General features: G+C 55.6%; 1 protein-coding gene across 1 annotated transcript in view; it reads left to right on the top strand.

Annotated features, from left to right (window-relative positions):
* LOC140472017 (uncharacterized) overlaps positions 1-17,228 on the top strand; it is a 153,146-nt gene that overhangs the window by 53,404 nt on the left and 82,514 nt on the right. The window contains exons 24-30 of the mRNA XM_072567457.1: positions 2,143-2,301; positions 4,380-4,541; positions 5,312-5,494; positions 8,565-8,723; positions 9,873-10,028; positions 12,805-12,954; positions 13,762-13,914. Of these exons, the coding sequence (XP_072423558.1) occupies positions 2,143-2,301; positions 4,380-4,541; positions 5,312-5,494; positions 8,565-8,723; positions 9,873-10,028; positions 12,805-12,954; positions 13,762-13,914 (1,122 nt within the window). The remainder of the gene's footprint in view (positions 1-2,142; positions 2,302-4,379; positions 4,542-5,311; positions 5,495-8,564; positions 8,724-9,872; positions 10,029-12,804; positions 12,955-13,761; positions 13,915-17,228) is intronic.

The raw sequence follows: 17,228 nt of genomic DNA, 5'->3' as shown, positions 1-17,228 counted from the left end.
AGCAGACTGAGAGAGTCCCGAGACTGTGGGGAGCAGAGTGAGAGAGTCCCGAGACTGCAGGGAGCAGAGTGAGAGAGTCCCGAGACTGCAGGGATCAGAGTGAGAGAGTCCCGAGACTACAGGGAGCAGAGTGAGAGAGTCCCGAGACTGCAGGGAGCAGAGTGAGAGAGTCCCGAGACTGCAGGGAGCAGAGTGAGAGAGTCCCGAGACTGCAGGGAGCAGAGTGAGAGAGTCCCGAGACTGTGGGGAGCAGAGTGAGAGAGTCCCGAGACTGCAGGGATCAGAGTGAGAGAGTCCCGAGACTGCAGGGAGCAGACTGAGAGAGTCCCGAGACTGCAGGGAGCAGAGTGAGAGAGTCCCGAGACTGTGGGGAGCAGACTGAGAGAGTCCCGAGACTGCAGGGAGCAGACTGAGAGAGTCCCGAGACTGCAGGGAGCAGAGTGAGAGAGTCCCGAGACTGCAGGGAGCAGACTGAGAGAGTCCCGAGACTGCAGGGATCAGAGTGAGAGAGTCCCGAGACTGCGGGGAGCAGAGTGAGAGAGTCCCGAGACTACAGGGAGCAGACTGAGAGAGTCCCGAGACTGCAGGGAGCAGACTGAGAGAGTCCCGAGACTGCAGGGAGTAGACTGAGAGAGTCCCGAGACTGCAGGGAGCAGAGTGAGAGAGTCCCGAGACTGCAGGGAGCAGAGTGAGAGAGCCCCGAGACTACAGGGAGCAGAGTGAGAGAGTCCCGAGACTGCAGGGTACAGACTGAGAGAGTCCCGAGGCTGCGGGGAGCAGAGTGAGAGAGTCCCGAGACTGCAGGGAGCAGAGTGAGAGAGTCCCGAGACTGCAGGGAGCAGAGTGAGAGAGTCCCGAGACTGCAGGGAGCAGAGTGAGAGAGTCCCGAGACTGCAGGGACCAGAGTGAGAGAGTCCCGAGACTGTGGGGAGCAGAGTGAGAGAGTCCCGAGACTGCAGGGAGCAGAGTGAGAGAGTCCCGAGACTGCAGGGACCAGAGTGAGAGAGTCCCGAGACTGCAGGGAGCAGAGTGAGAGAGTCCCGAGACTACAGGGAGCAGAGTGAGAGAGTCCCGAGACTGCAGGGAGCAGAGTGAGAGAGTCCCGAGACTACAGGGAGCAGAGTGAGAGAGTCCCGAGACTGCAGGGAGCAGAGTGAGAGAGTCCCGAGACTGCAGGGAGCAGACTGAGAGAGTCCCGAGACTGCAGGGGGCAGAGTGAGAGAGTCCCGAGACTGCAGGGAGCAGACTGAGAGAGTCCCGAGACTGCAGGGAGCAGAGTGAGACAGTCCCGAGACTGCAGGGAGCAGAGTGATAGAGTCCCGAGACTGCAGGGAGCAGAGTGAGAGAGTCCCGAGACTGCAGGGAGCAGAGTGAGAGAGTCCCGAGACTGCAGGGATCAGAGTGAGAGAGTCCCGAGACTACAGGGAGCAGAGTGAGAGAGTCCCGAGACTGCAGGGAGCAGAGTGAGAGAGTCCCGAGACTGCAGGGAGCAGAGTGAGAGAGTCCCGAGACTGCAGGGAGCAGACTGAGAGAGTCCCGAGACTGCAGGGAGCAGACAGAGAGAGTCCCGAGACTGTATGGAGCAGACTGAGAGAGTCCTGAGACTGCAGGGAGCAGACTGAGAGAGACCCGAGACTGCAGGGAGCAGACTGAGAGAGTCCCGAGACTGCAGGGAGCAGAGTGAGAGAGTCCCGAGACTGTGGGGAGCAGAGTGAGAGAGTCCCGAGACTGTGGGGAGCAGAGTGAGAGAGTCCCGAGACTGTGGGGAGCAGAGTGAGAGAGTCCCGAGACTGCATGGAGCAGAGTGAGAGAGTCCCGAGACTGCAGGGAGCAGAGTGAGAGAGTCCCGAGACTGTGGGGATCAGAGTGAGAGAGTCCCGAGACTGCAGGGAGCAGAGTGAGAGAGTCCCGAGACTGCAGGGAGCAGAGTGAGAGAGTCCCAAGACTACAGGGAGCAGAGTGAGAGAGTCCCGAAACTGCAGGGATTAGACTGTGGTCGACCCCAGTCTGTACATTGTTCCAATTCTTTTTCCCGGACCGTTGCACTCCTGAAAACAGCAAATATATCCCTGATGTGGAATCCCTGTCGGTCTCCCCTCTCGTGTGTAAGTCGAGTCTTATATCGGAATGTTGTGTTTCCAGGTGAGAGACCCGGAGAGTGCTCAAGCCCAAGTCAACTGAGCTATGTGTGTAACACAACTCTGGGCAGGGAATGTAGAAATGAGAGCGACTGTGGCAGATGGGGCACGTGCTGCATGACCCCGTGTGGGTACAGATGTGTCCTCAGGCATTTCAGAAATGGTGAGTTCTTCTTGTCTGAGCTTCACTCACTGTTCATCTGGTGTTCCTGAATGGATGTGGTGTGGGACATGACAGAACAATGTTTCAATGTGTATCTCACCATGTGCTGTCCCTGTCCTTGGGGAGTCTGATGGGGGTGAGTTAGAGGCAGCGTTACTCTGTGTCTAACCCCATGCTGTCCCTATCCTGGGAGTGTTTAATGGGGACAATGTTGAGGGTTCTTTACTCTGTGTCTAACCCCCTGCTGTCCCGGTCCCTGGGAGTGTTTAATGGGGACAATGTAAAGGGTTCTTTACTCTGTGTCTAACCCCGTGGTGTCCCTTTCCTGGGAGTGTTTAATGGGGACGATGTAGAGGGTTCTTTACTCTGTGTCTAACCCCGTAGTGTTCCTTTCCTGGGAGTGTTTAATGGGGACAATGAAGAGGGTTCTTTACTCTGTGTCTAACCCCGTGGTGTCCCTGTCCTGGGAGTGTTTAATGGGGACAATGTAGAGGGTTCTTTACTTTGTGTCTAACCCCATGGTGTTCCTGTCCTGGGAGTGTTTAATGGGGACAATGTAGAAGGTTCTTTACTCTGTGTCTAACCCCATGGTGTCCCTGTCCTGGGAGTGTTTAGCGCGGAGAGTGCAAAGTGAACTTTACTCTGTATCTGACCCCATGCTGTCCGTGAACTGCGGTTCTTCGATGTGGGACAGTGTGGAGGAAACTGTCCTTTGTACCTAACCCCGTGGTGTCCCTGTCCTGGGAGTGTTTAATGGGGACAATGTAGAGGGTTCTTTACTCTGTGTCTAACCCCATGGTGTCCCTGTCCTGGGAGTGTTTAATGGGGACAGTGTAGAGGGTTCTTTACTCTGTGTCTAACCCCGTGGTGTCCCTGTCCTGGGAGTGTTTAATGGGGACAATGTAGAGGGTTCTTTACTCTGTGTCTAACCCCATGGTGTCCCTGTCCTGGGAGTGTTTAATGGGGACAATGTAGAGGGTTCTTTACTCTGTGTCTAACCCCATGGTGTCCGTGTCCTGGGAGTGTTTAATGGGGACAATGTAGAGGGTTCTTTACTCTGTGTCTAACCCCGTGGTGTCCCTGTCCTGGGAGTGTTTAATGGGGACAATGTAGAGGGTTCTTCACTCTGTGTCTAACCCCGTGCTGTCCCTGTCCCTGCGAGTGTTTAATGGGGACAATGTAGAGGGTTCTTTTCTCTGTGTCTAACCCGTGCCGTCCCTGTCCTGGGAGTGTTTAATGGGGACAATGTAGAGGATTCTTTACTCTGTGTCTAACCCCGTGCTGTCCCTGTCCCTGGGAGTGTTTAATGGGGACAATGTCGAGGGTTCTTTACTCTGTGTCTAATCCCGTGCTGTCCCTGTCCTGGGAATGTTTAATGGGGACAGTGTAGAGGGTTCTTTACTCTGTATCTAACCCCGTGGTGTCCCGGTCCCTGGGAGTGTTTAATGGGGACAATGTAGAGGGTTCTTTACTCTGTGTCTAATCCCGTAATGTCCCTTTCCTGGGACTGTTTAATGGGGACAATGTAGAGGGTTCTTTACTCTGTGTCTAACCCCGTGGTGTCCCTGTCCTGGGAGTGTTTAATGGGGACAATGTAGAGGGTTCTTTACTCTGTGTCTAACCCCGTGCTGTCCCTGTCCTGGGAGTGTTTAATGGGGACAATGTGGAGGGTTCTTTACTCTGTGTCTAACCCCGTGGTGTCCCTGTCCTGGGAGTGTTTAATGGGGACAATGTAGAGGGTTCTTTACTCTGTATCTGACCCCGTGCTGTCCCGGTCCCTGGGAGTGTTTAATGGGGACAATGTAGAGGGTTCTTTACTCTGTATCTAACCCCGTGCTGTCCCGGTCCCTGGGAGTGTTTAATGGGGACAATGTAGAGGGTTCTTTACTCTGTGTCTAACCCCGTGGTGTCCCTGTCCTGGGAGTGTTTAATGGGGACAATGTAGAGGGTTCTTTACTCTGTGTCTAACCCCCTGCTGTCCCGGTCCCTGGGAATGTTTAATGGGGACAGTGCAGAGGGTTCTTTACTCTGTATCTAACCCTGTGCGGTTCTGTCTCTCTCTTTTCTCCCAATGGAAGATGACGGGCTGTGCCCTCGCCCAGACCATCTTGCCCGTGTGTGTAACTCCACTTTTGGGAAGGTGTGTGAGTCGGACCAAGATTGTGCTGGATCTCAAAGGTGCTGTGATGCTGGGTGTCAGAAACGTTGTGTCCTGTCGTTCTACAGAAAGTCTTATGGAGGTAGTTCCTGGTCCAAAAGGAATGGCTGCTTAACCTGTCTGTATGAGGCAGAACTGTGACCTTTGCTTCTTTATATCTCACTTTGTGTCTGTGGTGTATTTCCCTTTGCCTCTCTTTGTGCATTCCTGCAGCACACCTCTCTCTCTCTCTCTCTCTCTGTGTGACGTCATTTCATCTCCATCCTTTGCACGTCTGTCTGTTTCTCTCTCTCCCTCTTTGTCTGTCTGTCTCTCTGTGTCTCTCTGTCTTTCCCTCTCTCTCTGTCTCTCTCCCTCTCTCTGTCTGTGTGTCTCTCTCTCTCTCTCTATGTCTGTCATTGTCACATTCCACTCTTTCTCCATCGTGTCTCTCCATCAGTCCATCTGTGTTGCTATCTCTCCTCTCTGTCTCTCTCCCTGTCCTTCTTTCACCTCTCGTTCTGTCTGTCTCTTGCATGTTCATCTGTGTCTCTCTTTCTGTCTTTGTCGCTTTCGACTCCCTCTCTTTCTTGGTCACGTCTCTCCCTCTGTCACTTGCTCTCTGTGTTGCCATCTCTCCTGTCTCTCTCTCGCCCTCTCTCTGTGTCTCCTCTTGTTCAGTCTGCCTCTTGCACGTTCCTCTGTCTCTCTCTGTCTTTGTCACATTTCCCTCCCTGTTCCTCTCAGTTCTTGATCTCCCTCTCATTCTCCCCCGTCCCTCTCTCACCCACCCTCTCAATCTCTCTGTCTCTGTCTCTCACACACCCACACCTCTCCTGATCTCTCCTATAAGCGGAACTGTTACACTTGCAGACTCTGGGAAATCTGGAGAATGTCCTAAGCCGTCCTGCCTGGAACGTGTCTGCAGGATGAATCACAGCGTCTCGTGTGAAGATGATGACGATTGTGGCAAGTGGACGTCATGTTGTGAGACACCGTGCGGTAGACGCTGTGTCAATCCCTTCATGGGGCAGAGCAGGAGTTTGTCAGTCTCAGGTAACTGCATATGGTTGGTTAGTCCCTCCAAGATCCAGCTAAATCCCAGCAGAGGGTCATGTAATCACACTGCCGCCAGCAGGCTGTGTATGGGGAACACCCTGGTCCCAGCAGGATGAGTGTGGGGAGCACTCTGCTCCCAGCAGGCTGAGTATGGGGAACACCCTAGTCCCAGCAGGATGAGTGTGGGGAGCACTCTGCTCCCAGCAGGGTGAGTGTGGGGAATATCCTGGTCCCAGCAGGCTGAGTGTGGGGAGCACTCTGCTCCCAGTAGGCTGAGTGTGGGGAACACCCTGGTCCCAACAGGCTGAGTGTGGGGAATATCCTGGTCCCAGCAGGCTGAGTGTGGGGAGCACCCTGGTCCCAGCAGGCTGAGTGTGGGGAACACCCTGGTCCCAGCAGGCTGAGTTTGGGGGATATCCTGGTCCCAGCAGGCTGAGTGTGGGGGATATCCTGGTCCCAGCAGGCTGATTGTGGAGAGCACGCTGCTCCCAGCAGGCTGAGTGTGGGGAATATTCTGGTCCCAGCAGGCTGAGTGTGGGGATTATCCTGGTCCCAGCAGGCTGAGTGTGGGGAGCACTCTGCTCCCAGCTGTCTGAGTGTGGGGAATACCCTGGTCCCAGCAGGCTAAGTGTGGGGAATATCCTGGTCCCAGCAGGCTGAGTGTGGGGGATATCCTAGTCCCAGCAGGCTGATTGTGGAGAGCACTCTGCTCCCAGCAGGCTGAGTGTGGGGAATATCCTGGTCCCAGCCGGCTGATTGTGGAGAACACTCTGCTCCCAGCAGGCTGAGTGTGGGGGATATCCTAGTCCCAGCAGGCTAGGTGTGGGGAACACCCTGGTCCCAGCAGGCTGAGTGTGTGGAGCACCCTGGTCCCAGCAGGGTGAGTGTGTGGAGCACCCTGGTCCCAGCAGGCTGATTGTGGAGTGCACTCTGCTCCCATCAGGCTGAGTGTGGGCAATATCCTGGTTCCAGCAGGCTGAGTGTGGGGAACACCCTGGTCCCAGTAGGCTGAGTGTGGGGAATATCCTGGTCCCAGCAGGCTGAGTGTGTGGGATATCCTGGTCCCAGCAGGCTGAGTGTGGGGAACACCCTGGTCCCAGCAGGCTGAGTGTGGGGAATATCCTGGTCCCAGCAGGCTGAGTGTGTGGAACACCCTTGTCCCAGCAGGCTGAGTGTGGGGAATACCCTGGTCTCAGCAGGCTGAGTGTGGGGAGCACTTTGTTCCCTATCAGGCTGAGTGTGCGGAACACCCTGGTCCCAGCAGGCTGAGTGTGGGGAACACCCTGGTCCCAGCAGGCTGAGTGTGGGGGATATCCTGGTCCCAGCAGGCTGAGTGTGGGGAGCACTTTGTTCCCTAGCAGGCTGAGTATGGGGAACACCCTGGTCCCAGCAGGCTGTGTGTGGGGAGCACTCTGGTCCCAGCAGGCTGAGTGTGGGGAATACACTGGTCCCAGCAGGCTGAGTGTGGGGAACACCCTGGTCCCAGCAGGCTGAGTGTGGGGAGCACTCTGCTCCCAGCAGGCTGATTGTGGGGAATACCCTGTTCCTAGCAGGCTGATGGTCAGGAATATCCTGCTCCCAGCAGGCTGAGTATGGGGAATATCCTGCTCCCAGCAGGCTGAGTGTGGGGAATATCCTGCTCCCAGCAGGCTCTGTGTGGAAAAAACCCACTCCCAACAGGCTGAGTGTGGGGAACACCCTGGTCCCAGCAGGCTAAGTGTGGGGAATACCCTGGTCCTAGCAGGCTGAGTGTGGGGAACACCCTGGTCCCAGCAGGCTGAGTGTGGGGAGCACTCTGCTCCCAGTAGGCTGAGGTAAAAACTGGATGAGTGGTGCTGGAAGAGCACAGCAGTTCAGGCAGCATCCAACGAGCAGCGAAATCAACCTTTCGGGCAGCAGGCTGAGTGTGGGGGATATCCTGGTCCCAGCAGGCTAGGTGTGGGGAGCACGCTGCTCCCAGCAGGCTGAGTGTGGGGAACACCCTGGTCCCAGCACGCTGAGTGTGGGGAACACCCTGTTCCTAGCAGGCTGATGGTCAGGAATATCCTGTTCCCAGCATGCTGAGTATGGGGAATATCCTGCTCCCAGCAGGCTAAGTGTGGAGGAAACCCACTCCCAGCAGGCTGAGAGTGTGGAATACCCTGTTCTCAACAGCCTGAGTGTGTGGAACAACCTGTTCCCAGCAGCCTGAGTGTGGGGAACACCCTGTCTCCAGCAGGCTGAGTATTGGTGAGCAGCCTGTTCCCAGCAGGTTTTTTGTCTGGAATATCCTGTTCCCAGCAGGCTGAGTGTGGGGAATATCCTGTTCCCAGCAGGCTGAGTGTGGGGAATATCCTGTTCCCAGCACGCTGGGTGTAGGGAACACCCTGCTCCCAGCAGGCTGATTGTAGGGAGCACTTTACTCCCAGCAGGCTGACTGTGGGGAACATCCTGCTCCCAGCAAGCTGCATGTGGGGAATATCTTGTTCCCAGCAGGCTGTGTATGGGGAATATCCTGTTCCCAGCAGGCTGAGTGTGGGGAATATCCTGTTCCCAGCACGCTGGGTGTAGGGAACACCCTGCTCCCAGCAGGCTGGGTATAGGGAATATCCTGTTCCCAGCATGCTGGGTATAGGGAATATCCTGTTCCCAGCACGCTGGGTGTAGGGAACACCCTGCTCCTAGCAGGCTGGGTATAGGGAATATCCTGTTCCCAGCATGCTGGGTGTAGGGAATATCCTGTTCCCAGCACGCTGGGTGTAGGGAACACCCTGCTCCCAGCAGGCTGGGTATAGGGAATATCCTGTTCCCAGCAGGCTGAGTGTGGGGAATATCCTGTTCCCAGCACGCTGGGTGTAGTGAACACCCTGCTCCCAGCAGGCTGGGTATAGGGAATATCCTGTTCCCAGCATGCTGTGTGTGGGGATACCTTTTCCCAGCAAGTTGAGTGTTGGGAATATCCTTTTCCCAGCAGGCTGAGTGTGGTGAACTGATGTCCTTGATGAGGCCTTCCTCTGTGTCTGAGCCGTGTCTATCTCTCTCCCTTTCCCTGTCCCTCCTTCCCTCCCTCACTCTCTCTGTGTGACAGATCGGACATCTGGAATGTGTCCTTCTCCTGCTCGCCTCTCTGCTGTGTGTAACCTGAAATACGGCGAGGTGTGTGAGGAGGATGATGACTGCTACGCATGGCAGATGTGCTGCAACACCAGCTGTGGGCAACGCTGTGTCCATCCCTACCGCAGCAGGGGTAAGTAACCCCGTTTACTTAGCACCACTCTACCGTCTCCCTCCCCACCCACAACCTCCACCCCAGAGCATGTTCATCAGGGATCGGGAGACACAGAAAGTCACTGTGTTTGTGTTGCTATTTCTGCGTATGTGTGAATGTGTGTCTCTCGCTCTCTCCCTCGCTCTCTGTCTTTCCCTCTGTCAATGGACGTCTCTGCGATATTGGGCAGCCATGATCAGTTCTTGGAACTCTGTCTCTCTTGTCAGTTTGTGTCTGTCTCTTTCTTTCTTTCTCTCTCACAGCTTCTTTCGTCCCATCACATCTCTCACTCTCCCTTTCTTTCCCGTTCAGTTTCTCTTTGTCTCCCTCCATCTGTCTCTCTCCATCTCTGTCCCTCTGTCTCTCCCTTTCTCTGTCTCTCTCTCTCTCTCTCTCCTCTCTCTCTCTTACTCTGTGTGTGTGTCTCTCTCTGTCTGCATCTCCCCAACTCTGTCCCTCAGTTTCTCCCTCTCTCTGCCTCTGTCTCCCTCCCTCCCTCTCTCTCTATCTCTCCCTGTCACTGTGTTTTGCTCTTTCTGTCTGTCTCTCTTTCTGTCTCTCCCTGTCTGTTTCTTTCTCTCTGTCTGTTCCTCTGTCTGGCTGTTTGTCTCTCTTTCCTTTCCTCTCTCTTTCCATCTCTATATCTATGTTTGTCTATTTCTCTCTTTTTCTCTGCCTCTGTCTTCCTCTGTCCCCCGCCTCTCTTTCTGTCTCTGTCTGTCTCTCCTGCTCCCTTTTTCCTGTTTCTCTTTCTCTCTGTCTCTGTCTCCAACCTCCTATCTCTCTCTTGCTCTCTTTCTCTCTCTCTCTCTCTCTCTCTCTCTCTCTCTCTCTCGTGACCACTCCCCTCCACCCGGCTTTGTCTCTGACTCTCTATCCCTGTGTCTGTCTGTCTCTCTCACTGTCTCTATTTCTTTCTCTCTCTCTGTCTCTCTCTCCCTGCCTGTCTTTTGCTCTCTCCCCCTCATTCTGTCTCTATTTCTTTCTCTCCCTCTCTCTCTCTGTCTCTCTCTCTCTGTCTCTCTCTCTATCACCCCGCCCTTGAGCTCGGGGCGAAGTCAGTGAATGATAGTTCAAGCAGCAGCAGCAGCAGTTTCTGAATCTAAGATGGAGCCTCTGTCTCTGTAGGGAGCGAACATAGGTGTCCCTCACCTTCCAGACTGAGCCACGTCTGTTCCATGAGTTTCCACACTCAGTGCAATGAGGACAACGACTGTGAGGGCTGGCAAACCTGCTGCAATACCACCTGTGGGAATAGATGTGTCTTCAAGTTCCTGTCCAGACGTAAGGCACCACTCCTGTTAAGCTCTGTGTATCATCCCACTGGCTACAGGTATCGAGCCGGGAGGGTTTGTTGGTGGGAGAGTGTGGAGGGAGCTGCACCCTGTATCTAACACCATGGTGTCCCTGTCCCTGGGAATGGTGGATGGTGGGACAGTGTGGAGGGAGCTGCACCCTGTATCTAACCCCATGGTGTCCCTGTCCCTGGGAATGGTGGATGGTGGGAGAGTGTGGAGGGAGCTGCACCCTGTATCTAACCCCATGGTGTCCCTGTCCCTGGGAATGGTGGATGGTGGGACAGTGTGGAGGGAGCTGCACCCTGTATCTAACCCCATGGTGTCCCTGTCCCTGGGAATGGTGGATGGTGGGACAGTGTGGAGGGAGCTGCACCCTGTATCTAACCCCATGGTGTCCCTGTCCCTGGGAATGGTGGATGGTGGGAGAGTGTGGAGGGAGCTGCACCCTGTATCTAACCCCATGGTGTCCCTGTCCCTGGGAATGGTGGATGGTGGGACAGTGTGGAGGGAGCTGCACCCTGTATCTAACACCATGGTGTCCCTGTCCCTGGGAATGGTGGATGGTGGGACAGTGTGGAGGGAGCTGCACCCTGTATCTAACCCCATGGTGTCCCTGTCCCTGGGAATGGTGGATGGTGGGACAGTGTGGAGGGAGCTGCACCCTGTATCTAACCCCATGGTGTCCCTGTCCCTGGGAATGGTGGATGGTGGGAGAGTGTGGAGGGAGCTGCACCCTGTATCTAACACCATGGTGTCCCTGTCCCTGGGAATGGTGGATGGTGGGACAGTGTGGAGGGAGCTGCACCCTGTATCTAACCCCATGGTGTCCCTGTCTCTGGGAATGGTGGATGGTGGGACAGTGTGGAGGGAGCTGCACCCTGTATCTAACGCCATGGTGTCCCTGTCCCTGGGAATTGTCGATGGTGGGAGAGTGTGGAGGGAGCTGCACCCTGTATCTAACCCCATGGTGTCCCTGTCCCTGGGAATGGTGGATGGTGGGACAGTGTGGAGGGAGCTGCACCCTGTATCTAACCCCATGGTGTCCCTGTCCCTGGGAATGGTGGATGGTGGGAGAGTGTGGAGGGAGCTGCACCCTGTATCTAACGCCATGGTGTCCCTGTCCCTGGGAATGGTGGATGGTGGGAGAGTGTGGAGGGAGCTGCACCCTGTATCTAACCCCATGGTGTCCCTGTCCCTGGGAATGGTGGATGGTGGGACAGTGTGGAGGGAGCTGCACCCTGTATCTAACCCCATGGTGTCCCTGTCCCTGGGAATGGTCGATGGTGGGAGAGTGTGGAGGGAGCTGCACCCTGTATCTAACCCCATGGTGTCCCTGTCCCTGGGAATGGTGGATGGTGGGACAGTGTGGAGGGAGCTGCACCCTGTATCTAACGTCATGGTGTCCCTATCCCTGGGAATGGTGGATGGTGGGAGAGTGTGGAGGGAGCTGCACCCTGTATCTAACACCATGGTGTCCCTGTCCCTGGGAATGGTGGATGGTGGGACAGTGTGGAGGGAGCTGCACCCTGTATCTAACACCATGGTGTCCCTGTCCCTGTGAATGTTGGATGGTGGGAGAGTGTGGAGGGAGCTGCACCCTGTATCTAACGCCATGGTGTCCCTGTCCCTGGGAATGGTGGATGGTGGGAGAGTGTGGAGGGAGCTGCACCCTGTATCTAACCCCATGGTGTCCCTGTCCCTGGGAATGGTGGATGGTGGGAGAGTGTGGAGGGAGCTGCACCCTGTATCTAACCCCATGGTGTCCCTGTCCCTGGGAATGGTGGATGGTGGGAGAGTGTGGAGGGAGCTGCACCCTGTATCGAACGCCATGGTGTCCCTGTCCCTGGGAATGGTGGATGGTGGGACAGTGTGGAGGGAGCTGCACCCTGTATCTAACCCCATGGTGTCCCTGTCCCTGGGAATGGTGGATGGTGGGAGAGTGTGGAGGGAGCTGCACACTGTATCTAACGTCATGGTGTCCCTGTCCCTGGGAGTGTTTGATCGGGAGGATGGTGTAGAGAGACCTTTACTCTGTATCTAACCCCATGCTGTCCCTGTCCCTGGGAGTGTTTGATCGGGGGGATGGTGTAGAGAGACCTTTACTCTGTATCTAACCCCATGCTGTCCCTGTCCCTGGGAGTGTTTGATCGGGAGGATGGTGTAGAGAGACCTTTACTCTGTATCTAACCCCATGCTGTCACTGTCCCTGGGAGTGTTTGATCGGGGGGATGGTGTAGAGAGACCTTTACTCTGTATCTAACCCCATGCTGTCCCTGTCCCTGGGAGTGTTTGATCGGGGGGATGGTGTAGAGAGACCTTTACTCTGTATCTAACCCCATGCTGTCCCTGTCTCTGGGAGTGTTTGATCAGGGGGATGGTGTAGAGAGACCTTTCCTCTGTATCTAACCCCATGCTGTCCCTGTCTCTGGGAGTGTTTGATCGGGGGGATGGTGTAGAGAGACCTTTACTCTGTATCTAACCCCATGCTGTCCCTGTCCCTGGGAGTGTTTGATCGGGGAATGGTGTAGAGAGACCTTTACACTGTATCTAACCCCATGCTGTCCCTGTCTCTGGGAGTGTTTGATCGGGGGGATGGTGTAGAGAGACCTTTACTCTGTATCTAACCCCATGCTGTCCCTGTCCTGTGGGAGTGTTTGATCGGGGGGATGGGGGAGAGAGACCTTTACTCTGTATCTATACCCCATGCTGTCCCTGCCCTGTGGGAGTGTGACCCTCTCCATATGTCCTGATGTTCCTTGCAGCGACCCAGTGCCCTGCCTCCACCCGCTTGGACCCATTCTGTGAGATGAAGTTGGGAGACGTGTGTCAGAATGACACTGACTGCCATGCCTGGTCATCATGCTGCAATGCCACCTGTGGAAAGAGATGTGTACCTCGTTTCCTCATGAGCCGTAAGTGATCAGTGTGTCTCTGTTTGATCAGAGACGATGGTGTGGTGATGACAGTACATGGCAGTGTGGGCAGGGAGCTGGGTGTGTCTGTCTGGGTGTGTGTTTGTGTGTCTGTGAGGGTCAGTGTGTGGGCATGTGTGTGTGTAATAGTGTGTGGGTCAGTGTGTGGATGTGTGTGTGTGTGTCTGTGTGGGACAGTGTGTGTGTGTGTGTCTGTGTGTATGTGTCTGTGTGTGTGAGTGTGTGGATGTGTATGTCTGTGTGTGTGTATGTGTCTGTGTGTGTGTGTGTGAGAGTGTGATTGTGTGTGTGTGTGTGTATGTGTCTGTGTGTGTGTGTCTGTGTGTGTGTGTGAGAGTGTGTTTATGTGTGTGTGTGTGAGTTTGTGTGTGTGTGTGAGAGTGTGTGGATGTGTATGTCTGTGTGTGTGTGTGTATGTGTCTGTGTGAGTGTGTGGATGTGTCTGTCTGTGTGTGTGTGTGTGTATGTGTCTGTGTGTGTGTGTCTGTGTGTGTGTGTGAGAGTGTGTTTGTGTGTGTGTGTATGTGTCTGTGTCTGTGTGTGTGTGTCTGTGTGTGTGTGTGTTTGTCCGCGGTTTACGGGGATGTGGGAGGGTGGTATTTGGAGATTCACCTGGAATTGCCTAAATACATGAGGCTTCCTGAATCCCGGGGCTGTGGAGCTGGTCTATCCGTGATGGAAGAGCAGTGGGAGTTCCTCGTTCAGCTCTCGTGTCTCACTCGAGCCGATCCGAGGGAGTTGTGTGTTTCCGTACAACCGTATCCATACTGTCTCTGTGTTGTCCAGGTGATGATATCTGTCCTGCTCCCCACCGCCTGGAGCCCATGTGTGACCTGAAACTCGGAGATCGTTGCAGCGGAGATGAAGACTGTGATGCCTGGCAGAGCTGCTGTGAGAGCAAATGTGGAAATATCTGTATCCCCAGCTTCATGGATGATGGTACGTTGTGGGGGTGGGTGACACTGTGAGGGAGATGTTGTGGAGAGCAACACAGAGAGAGAGAGAGTCAGAGAGAGGAGGGGGCACTGGGAAGGTGGGAGAGAGAGAGAGAGAGACAGAGAGAGGAGGGGGCACTGGGAAGGTGGGAGAGAGAGAGACAGAGAGAGAGGAGGGGGCACTGGGAAGGTGGGAGAGAGAGAGACAGAGAGAGAGACAGAGAGAGGAGGGGGCACTGGGAAGGTGGGAGAGATAGAGAGAGGAGGGGGCACTGGGAAGGTGGGAGAGAGAGAGAGATAGAGAGAGAGAGAGACGAGGGGGCACTGGGAAGGTGGGAGAGAGAGAGACAGAGAGAGGAGGGGGCACTGGGAAGGTGGGAGAGAGAGAGAGAGACAGAGAGAGTAGGGGGCACTGGGAAGGTGGGAGAGAGAGAGAGATAGAGAGAGAGAGAGGAGGGGGCACTTGGAAGGTGGGAGAGAGAGAGACAGAGAGAGGAGGGGGCACTGGGAAGGTGGGAGAGAGAGAGAGAGACAGAGAGAGGAGGGGGCACTGGGAAGGTGGGAGAGAGAGAGAGATAGAGAGAGAGAGAGGAGGGGGCACTGGGAAGGTGGGAGAGAGAGGGAGAGAGAGAGAGAGAGGAGGGGGCACTGGGAAGGTGGGAGAGAGAGATGAGGGGGCACTGGGAAGATGGGAGAGTGAGAGAGAGACAGAGAGAGGAGGGGGCACTGGGAAGATGGGAGAGAGAGAGAGAGGGGCAGGGGCACTGGGAAGGTGGGAGAAATAGAGAGAGACAGAGAGAGGAGGGGGCACTGGGAAGGTGGGAGAGAGAGAGAGACAGAGAGAGAGAGGAGGGGGCACTGGGAAGGTGGGAGAGCGAGACGAGGGGGCACTGGGAAGATGGGAGAGTGAGAGAGAGACAGAGAGAGGAGGGGGCACTGGGAAGATGGGACAGAGAGAGGGAGAGAGAGAGAGAGAGAGCAAAGGGGACAAGGAGAATGGGACAGAGAGAGAGAGAGAGAGAAACAGAGAGAGGAGGGGGCATTGGGAAGATGGGAGAGAGAGAGGGAGAGAGAGAGAGCAAACGGGACCAGGAGAATGGGACACAGAGAGAGAGAGAGAGAGGAGGGGGCACTGGGAAGATGGGAGAGAGAGAGGGGGAGAGAGAGAGAGCAGAGGGCATCAGGAGAATGGGACACAGAGAGAGAGAGAGAGAGAGAGAGAGGAGGGGACACTGGGAAGATGGGAGAGAGAGAGGGAGAGAGAGAGAGCAAACGGGACCAGGAGAATGGGACACAGAGAGAGAGAGAGAGAGGAGGGGGCACTGGGAAGATGGGAGAGAGAGAGGGGGAGAGAGAGAGAGCAGAGGGCATCAGGAGAATGGGACTCAGAGAGAGAGAGAGAGAGAGAGAGAGAGGGCACTGGGAAGATGGGAGAGAGAGAGGGGGAGAGAGAGAGAGCAGAGGGCATCAGGAGAATGGGACACAGAGAGAGAGAGAGAGAGAGGGCACTGGGAAGATGGGAGAGAGAGAGGGGGAGAGAGAGAGAGCAGAGGGCATCAGGAGAATGGGACACAGAGAGAGAGAGAGAGAGCGAGAGAGAGAGAGAGACATGGATATTGTGTGTGTGTGAGCTAGAGAGAGAGAGAGGGACCGGGAGAATGGGAGAGACAAATAAAGAGAGAGAGGGAAAGGTGAGGGAGGAAAGAGATTGAGATAGAAAGAAAGGGAGAGGCGAGGGAAGAATGAGATGGAGTGAGGGGAGGAATGAGGCAGAGAGACTCTGGGTGACATGAAGGAGGAATGAGAGAGGGACATAGAAAGGGACATGGAAGGATTGGGAGAGTGGCTGGTGGGAAATATGATTGGACAGATGGTGTGTTCAAACCAGAGAGTAGCAGGGGATGAGGGAGTCCAAACAACTCGAGAAGTTAGACAGATAAGACTTAGGTTTAGATTTCTATTTTATTTTCACTTGTCGTGGAGTAGAGGAATCCAGGAACACAGTGTAAAAGGTATTCTTCATTGATCATTCCAGCAAGATGGAATTGGTGAGAGAGACCGAGAGGGAGAAATAGAGATAGACAGAAAGATATTAATCCTACCGTCTAACCACAGATATCTGCTGCAAACCCATCGGCTCCAACAGCTTCCTGGACTACACCTCATCCCACCTTGCCTTCTGTAAAAACACCATCCCTTATTTCCAATTCCTCTCTCCACCTCTGCCACATCTGTTCTTGATGCTGCTTGATCCTTTGTGCTTTTCCAGCACCACACCCTTCAGAAAGATATAAATGCCCTTTTCCTGGACTGACCCTCCGACAGTGTCCCCTCCCTCAGCACTGACCCTCCGACAATGTCCCCTCCCTCAGCACTGATCCTCCGACAGTGGCCCCTCCCTCAGCACTGACCCTCCGACAGTACCTGCTCCCTCAGCACTGACCCTCCGACAGTGTCCCCTCCCTCAGCACTGACCCTCCGACAGTGCCCCCTCCCTCAGCACTGACCCTCCGACAGTGTCCCCTCCCTCAGCACTGACTCTCCGACAGTGCCTGCTCCATCAGCACTGACCCTCCGACAGTGCCTGCTCCCTCAGCACTGATCCTCCAACAGTGTCCCCTCCCTCAGCACTGACCCTCCGACAGTGTCCCCTCCCTCAGCACTGACCCTCCGACAGTACCTGCTCCCTCAGCACTGACCCTCCGACAGTGTCCCCTCCCTCAGCACTGACCCTCCGACAGTGCCCCCTCCCTCAGCACTGACCCTCCGACAGTGTCCCCTCCCTCAGCACTGACCCTCCGACAGTGTCCCCTCCCTCAGCACTGACCCTCCGACAGTGCCTGCTCCCTAAGCACTGACCCTCCGACAGTGTCCCCTCCCTCAGCACTGACCCTCCGACAGTGCCCCCTCCCTCAGCACTGACCCTCCGACAGTGTCCCCTCCCTCAGCACTGACCCTCCGACAGTGTCCCCTCCCTCAGCACTGACCCTCCGACAGTACCTGCTCCCTCAGCACTGACCCTCCAACAGTGTCCCCTCCCTCAGCACTGACCCTCCAACAGTGTCCCCTCCCTCAGCACTGACCCTCCGACAGTGCCTGCTCCCTCAGCACTGACCCTCCGACAGTGTCCCCTCCCTCAGCACTGACCCTCCGACAGTGCCTGCTCCCTTAGCACTGACCCTCCGACAGTGTCCCCTCCCTCAGCACTGACCCTCCGACAGTGCCTGCTCCCTCAGCACTGACCCTCCGACAGTGTCCCCTCCCTCAGCACTGACCCTCCGACAGTGTCCCCTCCCTCAGCACTGACCCTCTGTGAGT

The sequence above is a fragment of the Chiloscyllium punctatum genome, unplaced genomic scaffold (assembly GCF_047496795.1).
Source record: "Chiloscyllium punctatum isolate Juve2018m unplaced genomic scaffold, sChiPun1.3 scaffold_218, whole genome shotgun sequence".
NCBI lineage: Eukaryota > Metazoa > Chordata > Chondrichthyes > Orectolobiformes > Hemiscylliidae > Chiloscyllium > Chiloscyllium punctatum.
The sequence above is the reverse complement of the archived record's forward strand: the minus strand, read 5'-3'. Positions and strand labels throughout refer to the sequence as shown.